At 41.0% G+C, this 13,632-nt stretch overlaps 1 protein-coding gene across 4 annotated transcripts in view; it reads left to right on the forward strand.

Annotated features, from left to right (window-relative positions):
- Positions 1-5,386, forward strand: part of klhl13 (kelch-like family member 13) — a gene marked incomplete at its 5' end in the record, with an annotated part of 33,925 nt that extends 28,539 nt beyond the window's left edge. For all 4 annotated transcript variants that reach the window (XM_079248003.1, XM_079248005.1, XM_079248006.1 and 1 more), the window contains one exon: positions 4,320-5,386. In XM_079248003.1, the coding sequence (XP_079104129.1) occupies positions 4,320-4,807 (488 nt within the window). In that variant the 3' untranslated portion in view covers positions 4,808-5,386. The remainder of the gene's footprint in view (positions 1-4,319) is intronic.
- Between the last annotated feature and the right edge of the window lie 8,246 nt (positions 5,387-13,632).

Genomic DNA, 13,632 nt, shown 5'->3' on the forward strand with positions numbered 1-13,632 from the left:
AAGCAAAGACGAGATAAGAATATATTTCCACTTATTAACTAAGCTGAAATAATGAATAACAATTTAGTGACAGACTGACCTGAGCTGCCAGGAATTCTGTCTGGATAGGTTTGCCTCCAGCTGCACTTTACAGTTCCCGCTGTTCATAACTCCTTTTCAGTATCTGCATTTCCTTCCTGCTGGAAGTAGAGTTTCAGCCCTGCACCATGGTCGTCTGGTAAACTGGAGCCTTTTTTTTTTTTTTTTTTTTTTTTTAACAGCTCGCTTTGCACCTGTACCATCTAAAAATATCTGAGAGAAAATAAACAGTTTTGCAGAGAAAAAGCTGGACAAGCAGTTTCATGAGCACGGCAAATTATTCTATAAGAATAGTACAGCTTGTATGAAAACCCAGCTTAGAGATGGCACAGTCAAACAAGCAGTACCCATTAAAGGAGTTTTGTTGCTGCGAGACCTCACTGTAGTGCTCGTAATCTCAGGGGTTACAGTCTCGCTGTGCAAGGTGACCCATGCCAGAGTGCAGTTCTGTGTCTCTCTGTCACAGCACATCAGGTCAGTTTCTCTGGTTGCGCTGCTGTGCTGTCTAAAGGTATTCTGTCAGCTGGATGAACCTGACAAATGCACTCAACACACAGACCATCACAGCTGAAGTGGGGTGGCAGAGTTCAGACACAAGCACTGAACCAGCGGAGAGCCACACTGCCTCTGGCCAGTAGCCTTCTCCAGGAAATAATGACCACTTCAGCAGCCTTAATCTTATAACTACTCGCACTGAACTTTTGAGCTCTTCACAACACTGATTGGTTTCTCCATAATGTTGAAACTTGAAAAGCACTCAGAGAGCGCAGACCTCCACCAAGCTGCTCATTTCCACCCACTTTGTGTTTTCCACCCTGTATTATCTTACCTATCCTGTAATGATAAAGAAATCCTTGAAACATTTCTGGATTTTGATCAGGATTACTTCCAACATTTAATGGGATCTTAAGTTACATTTAAAAAAAAAAAGAAAATTTGTCCAGTAGTTTTTGCATAAAGTTGTTATCAAACAGCCAGCCATCCAGGCGCTGGCAGCAACATGACCTCCGCCACCTCCTTGGGGGAGGTCATGAATCCATAGAAACGCTAATTAAAATAAGCATTTAGACCTTTACTGAACTGGTTGAGTCATGTTTGGCAACAATTCTTCTGGCCTTCTCAGACGTGATGTGACACGATGAGCTTTGCACACCTGGATTTAAGGATTTTCCGCCCTTCTTCCACATACATCCATTCTAGCTTTGTCAGTGGGGATTGGATTGGGGCTGTTAGTTGACAGTGTCTCTAATTGATGTTCAACTGGCTTCAAGGTGGCTCTCTGCTTGGCTCTGTTGTTTTTCTAGACGGTGAATCGTCTCCAGTCCTGAATCAGATTTCTGAGGCAGGTTTAATTCAGTATTTCTTTATACTACTGTCATCTTTACACTGCCACAAAGGACAGCCCACAGTATTATTATGCCACTATTATGCTTTTCTGTAAGCATGTTTTTAGCATTTATGATTTTATTTTGAAGTTGTGGTTTGTGAAATTACAAGACGGCTTCTGCCTTTTTTGTTGTTGTGTTTGATTGTGGTGTTTTTGGAGCTTTTCTAGACAGGTATGTGCCGAGGCAAACCATGTCCACCCAGTTGAAATGTCCACACGCAGTCTCTAATCAGTCTCTGAAGCATCACCGAGATTATCTCAGCAATTTTTCTTGATAAATGTAAATTGAATAACAGAAAGTTTGAATACTTCAATTAATATTAAATATGATCTTTTTTTTTTCTTCTTTTTTTTTTTTCCCCAAATAAGTGGAGCTTTATTCCCTTGCCTCCTGAGTGTGGACTTTATTAATGAGGGGAAACGAAGGAAGGAGAAGGAATCTGCAGCAAGATGTCAGCTTTTTTTTTTATCTATTCTATTTTAGTTATGAACAGTCATTTGATATATTTTTCCTCTCTCTGTAATCTTGAAGATGCCAGTCATTGACATCATTGTGACTCTAAGGCTCTCAGCGATCACTGTTTACATTCAGAATACAAACTTTTTGCATCAAACGAACCTTCTGCTTGTGCTCAGTGTATCCTGACAGCTTCTTAGTGTTAAGTCTGAAAAACGTTTGAATCTTATCTTGTGAAGATAAAGTAGATAATTATCTGTAGGATCCACAAAGAACAAGCGTTTAGTGAAGGTATTTACTATGTGAGACTTTATGTGTATTTATATATAAATACTGAGACAAATCAAAGATAAAGTCTTTGCGGTTGCTTTCATCGTCCTTGCAAAGCTTCTCATTTGATAATGTTGAGCTATATGTTCTCTATAACACCACTGATCAATTCTGCAGCCTATTTGTGTGTCCTCCTGGGATTTAACATCAGAGATGAACACTGATCATTAGTGGGTGATATTTATAGAGAACCTTCAACACTCTTGATCATTATTGGACATTTGTAGAAAGTGCTGAGCTCCTTTTTTTGTCTAACCACGGTGTCTATTCGTCGTCAGTACTACGTGTGACTGCACTGATTCAGCCAGCTCGCCGGTCGGACAGGGCGACTGTGCATTACTTTTGCATACACATGGATGCACGGGGAAATGTTTTGAAGTAGAAACATTTGGGTCCAGTTCTGTCAGCTCATGGACACAGACTTTTGGACTTTCTGAAAGACCAGTTTAGCTAAAACCAGTTTGCTCATCATCCCCTATTAATGGTACTGATTAGACATCGAAATACTGGGATACTGATCAGACATCATTGTGTCAGGGAAAGGGCGAAGCTCTTGAACTTAATCAGATCAGCATAAGCGCCCCTCGGGAAGAATCACAAGGACCCCACTTTGACTCCAGCACTTATTCTTTTGTCATGGTTTAAATAGAGGACTCGCTCCGTGTAATTTTTTTGATAAAAAATAAATGAGACGTTGGACTATCTTTGCATTTGATTACTTAAAGAGGTGCATCATCACAGATCTGAGCGGTGGCAGCTGAATACACAGCTTAGGCCTCAACAATGAAGCGAGTACATGATCACTGGGCAGCAGTAAAAGAAGGATTCTGCCTGCCACATTTGCCAACTCTGCGGGGGGGATCCCGAGGCGTTCCCAGGCCAGCCGAGAGATGTAATCCCTCCAGCGTGTCCTGGGTCTTCCCCGGGGTCTCCTCCCAGAGGGACGTGCCTGGAACACCTCACCAGGGAGGCGTCCAGGAGGCATCCTGACCAGATGCCCGAGCCACCTCAACTGGTTCCTCTCGATGTGAAGGAGCAGCGGCTCTACTCTGAGCCCCTCCCGGATGACTGAGCTCCTCACCCTATCTCTAAGGGAGAGCCCGGCCACCCTGCGGAGGAAACTCATTTCAGCCGCCTGTATACGAGATCTCGTTCTTTCGGTCACGACCCACAGCTCATGACCATAGGTGAGGGTAGGAACGTAGATCGACTGATAAATCGAGAGCTTCGCCTTCTGGCTCAGCTCCTTCTTCACCACGACAGACCGGCGCAGAGCCCGCATTACTGCAGACGCCGCACCGATCCGTCTGTCGATCTCACGCTCCATCCTTCCCTCACTCGTGAACAAGACCCCGAGATATTTAAACTCCTCCACTTGAGGCCTGCATACGCCGTGCTCTGCAAATCTTGACTGCATTTGCTCCCAGTCACTCTGCCTCAGGGGGAGGGGTGGGCTGGCTTCCACCCAAATGCATGCTGGGATTGTGTTCCTCTTTATTTTAAGCCTTCCCTGTAGACATGTCCTGTTTTTTTGTTTTTTGTTTTTCAAATATATATATATATATATATATATATATATAATTTTTTTTCCCTCCCCACTTTTCCTCAGCTTTTTTGTCCCTGCATCCACAGTCTGTTTCTGCATATGTTAACAACAGCTTTGTAATGGTGTTCCGCTTTGTGCCACATTCTCATAATCAGCATTATTTCACTCTGTAGGGAAAGCGGCTGAGCAGCTACTGATATCAGTCTGGTTTGGATAAAATGGGTGTAATCTGCGTATTGGTGCTTGAATTTGTTTCAGATATGAGCATCATGGAAAAATGACTTTTTGAAAGTGTCAAGCCTTGCATGTTTTCGTGTTCTTATTACAGCTACCAAAATAAATGAGACCATTCCAGTGTTATGGCTCGTGCCCCGCATGGCCTAGATAGATGAAAAATGTCGACATGGATGAATGACTTAACGATCTGATTGACAAGTCCACAAAGTGCTTTCCTCCCCCAAACTGATCAATGTTGAGGCTAATTTTCCTGTTCTGTTTTTTTTTTTTCCTTCATGCTGCAGGGGGGATCACTCACGACACTTTTCAGAAGGAGCTGATGTGCTTTGACCCAGATGCAGATAAGTGGACTCAGAAAGCACCCATGACTACAGTCCGAGGCCTTCACTGCATGTGCACGGTGGGCGACCGTCTGTATGTGATCGGAGGCAATCATTTCCGTGGCACCAGCGACTACGACGACGTGCTCAGCTGCGAATATTACTCCCCCGCCCTTGACTTGTGGACACCTATTGCGGCCATGTTGCGAGGTCAGAGCGACGTTGGCGTGGCCGTGTTTGAGAATAAGATCTACGTGGTGGGGGGCTACTCATGGAACAATCGCTGCATGGTGGAAATAGTACAGAAGTACGACCCTGAGAAGGACGAATGGCACAAAGTGTTTGACTTGCCAGAGTCGCTGGGTGGAATTCGAGCCTGCACACTCACAGTTTTTCCCCCCGAGGATATCTCGGGCTCACCCTCCAGAGAGTCACCCCTCTCAGCACCTTGATGAGTAAAGTGGGGGTGGCCCTACTTTGCTTATACCCCCTCAACCCCCTTTCCCTTACAACTCCTTGAACAGACACACCTTATAGACACTGTTTGCACTTCCTCTTTGGACACCTGTACTGCAACCTTAACTCCCGTCCCCCCCGTCCACATCCCCTAAAGCTGTGCAGAAACCCTCCCTGAGTGATAAAACTACATAGCAACATGATTGGCAACCTAATTACATGTTAATGTTGCATACTCGGTCTCTTTTAGCAGGAATTACCTTGACTTGAAACATGACTTTGCAAAACAACTTTTCTACCTGATGTCTACAAAGTTTTCTTATGTCCCGTTTCCTCTGCTGTTCTACCTTGAGATGTTGACTACCATACGACTCTTCTAGTCTATGCCAGGTTTAATGCAGGTGACCCCGGAGAGAAGAAGCGTAGGGAGCTTCGAAACAGATGGTTTTTAACTCAGGGGTTGGCCCAGGCCCTATCTGCGTCTCTCTTGAAGTTTCAGTTCTTTCCTGCTATTGGTATGAAACTGTTAACAAAATGGTGTTTTCTAAATTTAATAAACATGATTTTGAAAGTAATGTGCAACTGTCTTTACTGACTGTAGCTACTGAGGCCGACTAGCAAAATCCCAAATAACTGCAAGATGAAATATTTTAATTGGAAGCTGTAACTCGTGAAGAGTCTTGCTTGATTTGAAGCATTCATTTGACAGTCTAAAAAATATGTAGCTTTTTTTTCCCTCAGTGAACTGCTTGGTTTAGCGTTGCCATTCAGCGCTTGAAGAATGTGGATTCCACTCATTGTGAGCTTGTAGCCTTTTGACCTTAATTCATCATGCATGCTCATTAATCACCTGTAGGAGCGAGGTTGGCTTCCTTTTATCTTTGTTTGTGAACATCTTTTTAATAATTAAGGTGTGAAGGTGAGGCCAAATCGATCAGCCTGAGTGTTAGGGAACGGTTATTTTGCTTTTCTGTTATAAACCTTGCTGTATTCAAAAACCACAAGCATTCAGTTGTTTTAAATCTATATTGTGCTCAGGGTCGGACACCTGCTTTCTGAGCTGATGGCTCCTACAGAGTATCATCAAACTCCACAATCTCCCTTTTTTTTTTTTTTAACATGAAGCGGCTGCTGACCAGTGCTGACTGGAAACTGGCACTCCCACCGCCATCATCTCTCCTGGCATCGCAGCAGACGGTAACATTGCCCACATTCTGCCCACCTGCTCCTGGATGATTAAAGCCTTAATAGCAACATATGGTGTCCGAGGCTTTTGCTTGATGCTGCTACCAGGAACAAAAAGGTTTGTGTAATCATCAGGTGAGATTGGTCCAGAGCTTTAAATCCTCATTATATTCTCATTATATTGTGCTAATGAGATGCTGCAGAGGTGCTTGAGAGATCCTGAGCTCCCCAAGACTTTTATCAGGTTTTTTTTTTTTTCTTTTTTATATAACATCTTTTGATGACCTGAATGTGTTGATATATTTCTGAGGCTCTCATGTGTCTCTGGATATAATCCCCCTTTCTCTTCCTAATATTGAATTTGCATGCGACACTGCATTTAGTTTTTATTTAGATATTTATTTATTTACAAGCCAGTCTTGTTTATTTGTCAGCTCTCACGTCATTCTGAGAGATGCTTTAATACCTCTCTGTAACATTTCTAAAGCTCCCTTTGCACAGCAGCTTATTGTGTCATCCTCTCTGATGGAGCTGCTCGCATCGTTCGTCTCATTTAAAAAAAAAAAAAAGGAAAAAAAAGGCAGTTCATAATCCTTTAATGGCAAGAGTAAACTGAAGAGCTGAAATGTAACTCAGTCAGCTGCTGGCAGATGCATACATGCGCTGACACGGTAGCGAGAGTTTAAAAAAAGTCACCTTGACATTTTACTGAAAATGGAGCGTACTGTTAACTGTTTACTGGAGATGCTGAATCTGCCTATGAAAGCTGACTAAAGCTGAAGTGCTGCAGGTAAAGAGATAAAAAGATGAAAGGAAAAACTACATCAGTACTTCTTTGCTCAAAACTGATTTTGATAATAGTGGGAACCTGGCGTATTCAGTTGTTCTTTATTTCATCACAACCACCTCATCAGATCACAACCTACCTTAAAACGCTTCAGCAGGTTCATTGAGTTTTGTTGTTGCAGACTGTATTTGTCTGCAGGCTGTCGGAGTTCAGATGTGGGGTATGTTATGAGAATATCTTGTATGTAAGCCATGTTAGAGGTGTGGCTTTATTAGTGTGTTACTTCACATATAAAGTGATTAATTTCCCGATGTCTACAACTGAAACTGAGACCTAACTTTTGAGTCCGTCCAGCTGCTTATTATTGATCTCATTAAGAGAAATTTAATCAACATAGACTCTGATCTTCTCCCTTTGTCATTTTGCTCTGATATTTAATTTGCCTTTATGGTTCTCAGAGCAGAAACTTTTTCTTTAGTCCCACTTCAAGATAAAAGCTGCCACTGTGGAGTTTTACTGACACCGATTGTCCCGAGATGAAGAATCTTTACTTCGTTTGAGATCCTTTCAACAGTATGTTCATACCACTATGAGGTTGACACTTCATCAGGCTATTCATGTCAAATAACTTGGTTTCTAACACACTGAGCAATGATGAGACACTTGGTAAGCATTTCATGCTGCATTACATCAACATGCTGGCATTGCAACTCAGTGAGCATGTTAGCATGTTCATGTCTGCATTTGGCTCAAAGCGCTTCTTGCTTGCAGAGTCACTTAGTTCTGTTACAGCGGTTCCAAAAATAAAATGCACATATTTACATTTGACAGCTTTGAATTTTTGTTTCTCTGCACCTTATATTCCCTAAATACCTCAGATTCGATCACACTTGCACTGTATTTAAAAATTTATAACGTGATGGAGGATTAGAGCCACATTGTTAACTCTTCGAGGTCAGATTGAGTCGTGCTCTGGAAGTCAAACAAAAAGGGCTGTGCCGCTACCAGATGTATCCTTAAGAAGTGATTGTCTCAAGGGACAGTCAGTTCCTCACTTTTTTATGAGGAACTAAAAAGAGCACTTTAAAGGCAGGTTAAAGGAGACACACACAAAAATCAACCTCAATAATTCCTCAGACCAATGTAGCACATTATGTTCCAGATCCACTGTGTAATTCCTGCCACATGGTTGTATTGTTTCCTCGTGTTCATGTGATCCAATGTCAATATTACATGACTAAGAGCTTTGCACATTCCAAACACTAAAGCCTTGGATATTAATGAGCAGTGTGTCCTCAGCACCATGGAAAAAAGAACTGGAGCAAGAAATTACAAGCGCTTGCCCATCCTCCTGCTGCTATGCCCCTCCGCTTTGCTACTTGTGTTTCTCAGTGGGTTTCATCACCACTGGAGGCATGTACTTTTGATTCATGAGGCAGATATAAAAGAAGCATGTGTATTATGGCCTGACTCTTGACATATGAACATGGCACACTTGTGTGGCACGGTGGGTCTCCAGACGACTCCTCCTCTCATCTGATTGCAGACAATGACCTAGTTACTGCAGGCTGTTGGATGTGTTTACACACACACACACACACACACACACACACACACACACAACACTGATGACATTGTCAGTCAGAAAGCGTCGCTCTCTGCAGCAAGGAGCTGGATGCTGTTACTGTAACTAAAGCTCAAATCCACCTCCCATCATGATGAAATAGTCTGCAGAGCCACACATCCCTGCTGTTTCCTGACTGCATGCATGATGGTGTTAATGACTATTGATCCTTATGGCTGGCAGGCAGCTGAAATATCCTGATAGATTTATGTTAGATATATTTATTTTTGCTTTGAATCAGAAGCTGGTTTTTGTTATTAGACTCCACAAAGGTTTTTGGTCTCAGAAAAGGTGTACATTTCTATTTTCTCCCTCATCATGAATATTCAGAAAAGGTCAGGTCCTTGCTCCCCTTCTGAGCTCGCCATCCCCCCGTGACTGTGTCCTGAATAATCTGTCCCTGATTCATCTCTTGTTCCACAGCTTGTTCCTGCCCCAGCAGAGGTGGGAGGGGCAGGCCTTAATTGGGATTTGTTTTGTCGAACATCTGGCTATTCATTAATCGTAGCTTTTAATTTATGTGTCAGTTGCATCTCATATCTAAAAGCATCTCGTGTGCAGATTTCTCGTATGTATCCTCATCAGCGCAGGATTAAAGCGTGAATCACTTTGTTAGACTGAAAGCTCATTTCCTCCTTTACTGAACCTGATATCTTACAGTTGTTGAGAAAAACAAGACAGGGTGCGTAAACTAGTTCCCTGCTTCTTGTGTTCAATTATTTTCTCAAATCAAAAGCTTTTAGGATGTTGTTGCAGCGATGCAGACAAAGGCAAACTCACTCATTCATTCATTCATTATCCTAACCACTTAGTCCAATGAAGGGTTGAGGGGAACCAGGAGTCTATCTCAACAGTTCTTTGGCAAGAGGCCGGGTACACCCTGGACAGCTTGCCAGTCCATCGCAGGGCTCGAAGACAAAACTCATGGTCAGGTTTTTAACTTTCTGTATGCAGGTTGGAAACTTTTCCAACTTTTTCTTGAAAGTTTCCTCCCGCTGTTCAAAGTGGACTGTAAACTTGACAGACTGGAAGTCTGTCAAAGCTCTAACTCTGCTTTCAATCCAGACCATGCTGAGCTATGCTCCACTGCCCCCCTGACAATGAGAAGGGGAAAGGTATGGAATTTGAATTGGAGGTATGAACTGATAGAATGATGCAGTTTGCACGTAGAGAATTATCAGCTGGAAAAAAAATTCCTATTAGGCTGAAATAAAAATAACAAACAGAGGAAATAGATAGAATATATTCGTACTTTTTTTTTGTAATGTTTCCAAACCAAACGATTTAACCTGAAGTAAAGTGCACGAAGAGCTTCCTCCTCTAAAAGCAGCTGACAGACAGAGGAAAATGGAGCAGTTCAGGCACTCAGAGAAAACTGCTTGACCTCAGAGGGTTAAATACAGCCACAGCTTTATGTCCCTGCAGGTTTCCTGCTGTTAGAGATGAGCTGAAGGCACTTGAGCTGTGAGAAAAGCCTTTTAAAAACTCAATCAAGACAAATTACTCGTCAAACAAGTAGAGCCCAGTTCACATATGCATGCTAATTCTACCGCTGCAGGAATCATTATATTTCAGCACGTTGCCGGCCAGTTTGAAGAGGTGAGGTAGTGTGGCAGCATGTCAAGCCACGGGTCTCAAAGATGTCATTTAAAATGTCATGCATTACTAGATATAATACATTCAAAAGAACTAATAAGTCCATCTATAATCCAGTCTGACAAAGGTTTGCATCCTTAATACAGAAGAAAATAAGTCTTTTGCAAATTGTCTCTGATGCGTATAAATCAGGCATGTTACTTCCAATTTTTAAACACACTTGAGCTTAAAAAACATAAAACCACAAAAGAAAAATAGCGATGGGATTTAAATGAAGGGAGCAGCACCTAGCCATACACGGTTACAAATATCCTGCAATCAAAACCTTTGTCAGGTATTGTGAACAAAATGCGCTTGATGGAAAATAAAAACCACTTATGATACATAAAAATGGCCTCTGTGTGCAGTGTTGGGTTATTATAGTGGTGTTGTTTTTATTCCACTTAACCCCAACCGACTGATCCTGTCACAGTTAATATGATGGTTTGGAAGATAGTTATCATGAGAGAAGAGAAGGAAAAACACTGGATTTGCTGAGCATGTATTTAAATCTGGTTGCATCTATGACATAATGAGGCCTTGTTTGCTTTGTATTTGCTGAAAGGGTTTAGAGATTTAACCAGTGGTTTGTGTGTTTTTTCATATATCTTCTTATAAAAAAAAAACATTTATATTTACTGAATGTTCCGTGAGTTTCAGTAAAATTGAAATGGCAGAACAAAATCACTTGCACTTGGGTGGTTTTTGTTTTGAAACAAACACTTTTTTTTTTCTTTTTTTTTTTGCCTTTTTAACATCCTGCGTCACCTGGTCGGTGTGTCCTGCATCTGGCTCTATCAGATGCTCAGCACCGAATGGATTTTGTTTTTTGTTCTTCTCTTAAGGAAAGGAAAATGTCATGTGAAGGGTAAAGGTGCCAGCATTTCTGTCTGTCTGTCTCTCTCTGTGTGTGTGTGTGTGTGTGTGTGTGTGTGAGAGAGAGAGAGACAATGCTGATGCCAAAGTGATTGATAACCCTCCTCTCCAAGCTGAAGCTCAGTCTCAACCTCCTCATCTCTGTCCTGTGTCATGCCAGGTTGCCATGGTTACCATAGCTCTTCATACGACAAAATGAGGAGAGGGTGAGAGATTTCCACTTCCCCTCATTTCTGAGATGCTTTTGGAGAGCTATCCCGGAGCATTTACAGAGGGTGTGCTGACCAATCATTGAGCAGCTGAGCAGTGGTTGGAAGGTTTTTTTTGGGGGGAGAAAAAAAAGAACGGACGCAGAGAGCGGTCATGTTGTTTTTCCCTCAAACTTATCTGTGATGTAGACCTGGAAATGCAGCAGCACAGATTATGACTGCAAACTCATTTTGATCCCTGTTCACAACTAATTTCCATTTCCACTACATCATTTGGGAGCACATGTCAGAGTTTGGCTCATTCTCCTCTCTGCTCTTTGCAATAATGACCTCTAGTGGTTCCCTTGAAAACAGATCAAATGAGCTCTTACTCATTGAATCTGTTCTGGAGGATGGCAGGATGATGAAAGATCTGATACTCTTTTAGTTTTTATGTATTTACTTTTTTTTTATGTCTATGATCTGTACAAGGAGTCTGTGATCTCTGACTCCTTGCTGCAAATACAGATACCTTAATCATCTCGCCAGCCGCGTCTGACACGTTGTTGGAAGCAGAAGTTAAACTTTTTATTTACAAGATAGTGGTTTGAGTCCAGACAGACAGGCATAGGAGGAAGCGAAAGAGAAAGGTAGAGGATGCAGTGTTTTTAAGCATGTACGTAAACCCTGCCTTTCCACTCTTAAAGGCCACTGCATTTCCCAAAGTCGCCTCAGAAAAAGCTCTTTACAACTCTCAACTCATCTGCACTTAGCTCTTTGAAGAAGCAGTTTTTGATTGGCACCTTTTCTTTTTTTATTCACTGTACTGCCTTCAAAATGCTTAAAAGACCAAAGAAGTGGAAATCTCTGAATCATAATAAGACCAGCACGTGTTCTGCCTTGGTACTGTTGCTGAAATAATGGGCACTGATGGAAGTCTGACCTACTTTGAACATTTTATGCCCTGTGAAAGCTGACCCCCGGCATGCAGAGAGGCAGTCATTAGTGTTCCTGCTAGTTGAGCACTAATAAAAAAAAAAAAAAATAAAAAAAAAAAAAGAAATAAATGAATAAATGGAAATGTTAATTTTCCCAGTGCCAAATGCAAATGATTTTTTCATGAATCATTAATTGCATGAAAATGAATGACAGCTTTGAATTGGTACCAGAATAATGTTATGAGATAAATGTAACATTCAAACCCACAATTGCTTTCATCACAGAAAAGCCACTTAAAGAACCACAGAATAGCTATGAAAAGGGAGCTGTAAAAAGATCTAGGCAGGAAAAAAAATCTTACACAACGCAAGTGGTAGAAACCATTATTAAGCATTTAATTTAGCATGAAGCTATACTTTAAATAAAAGGAGCAAATTAGGTTAGTGATGTTTTTTTTCTGTCATAATCCTGCATGCCATAACCGAGAGATATAAATTTGTATGTTGCCTCCGGCTTTGACGAGATAATATGAACCCAAACTAATAGCAATATAACATTTTTTCTTATTGATTTCTTGCAAAAGCAGAAGTTACATGCAGAATTTTTGCAAAAGAAAATCACTCTGAGTATTGTAATTCAAAAAATTTGCTAACATTTTCTAAAAGACTGACACTAATAGCAACTTCGTTTTATATACAAAGGAATGAAAGTAGATTCTTGTGGATTTTTCCATTTGAACAATCCAGATGTGGAAGAGGTGGAGGACTACACAGGCCTGGATGTTGACCTGCTCAGATTAGATTGAAAATGCAGCACTGAAGCTGCCTACATATGACTTCAGAAATAAGTAGAGGCTGTCAACTGCAAAAAGGGATCAACTCTCAATGTTTTTGATAAAAATGTTCTATAAATCAGACTCAGATGTGAATCTGAATTCAGCTTGAAAAATCTGCTGGAATAATACTGGAAAGTCTATAAATACTGTATACAAAGCTTCCCCAGTTAATAACTTTTATCAAAGACATTTATTTATTTCCAAGTTTTCTAAAATGGTATCTAATTTACATAAATTTACATGTCCAATAGACAAATTCTAGTGTTTTAGAGGATTTTTTTCACCAGTATAAGATATGTCATAGTAGCAAACAAGTAAAAAAAGATACCCTGTCTTCCATCTAATAGTATCAGCAGCGGCTCTACTTCGTTGTTGTTCCAGTTTGTCTGTTTTCACATTTTCTGACATGAACACATTCAACACTGTTGCAACATTGAACAACAAGTTTGCTGACATCTTTTTGTCATTTTGTAAAATAAAACTGATGGTCCAACAAAATAAAGCTGTTCAATGAAAAATGGGAGATAAATATACCAATAAATGTACCATCAGATAAACAAGCTGTTACAGCTTAAAATGAAGGATCCAGTGCTCCTCTTTTGGCTGGTTGTCCTGCAGCGTTTAGCTACAAGTGTCTCTGATCTTTTTAACGAAATGAAATTTAGTTTCAAAGACTGGATTAATATAGCCATCATACTAATCTTTGGTATACATTAATACCCCTTCCTGCCTTTTAATGCAGCCAGATATTC

This window comes from Telmatherina bonti (assembly GCF_933228915.1).
Source record: "Telmatherina bonti genome assembly, chromosome: 10".
NCBI classification, from domain to species: Eukaryota; Metazoa; Chordata; class Actinopteri; order Atheriniformes; family Telmatherinidae; genus Telmatherina; species Telmatherina bonti.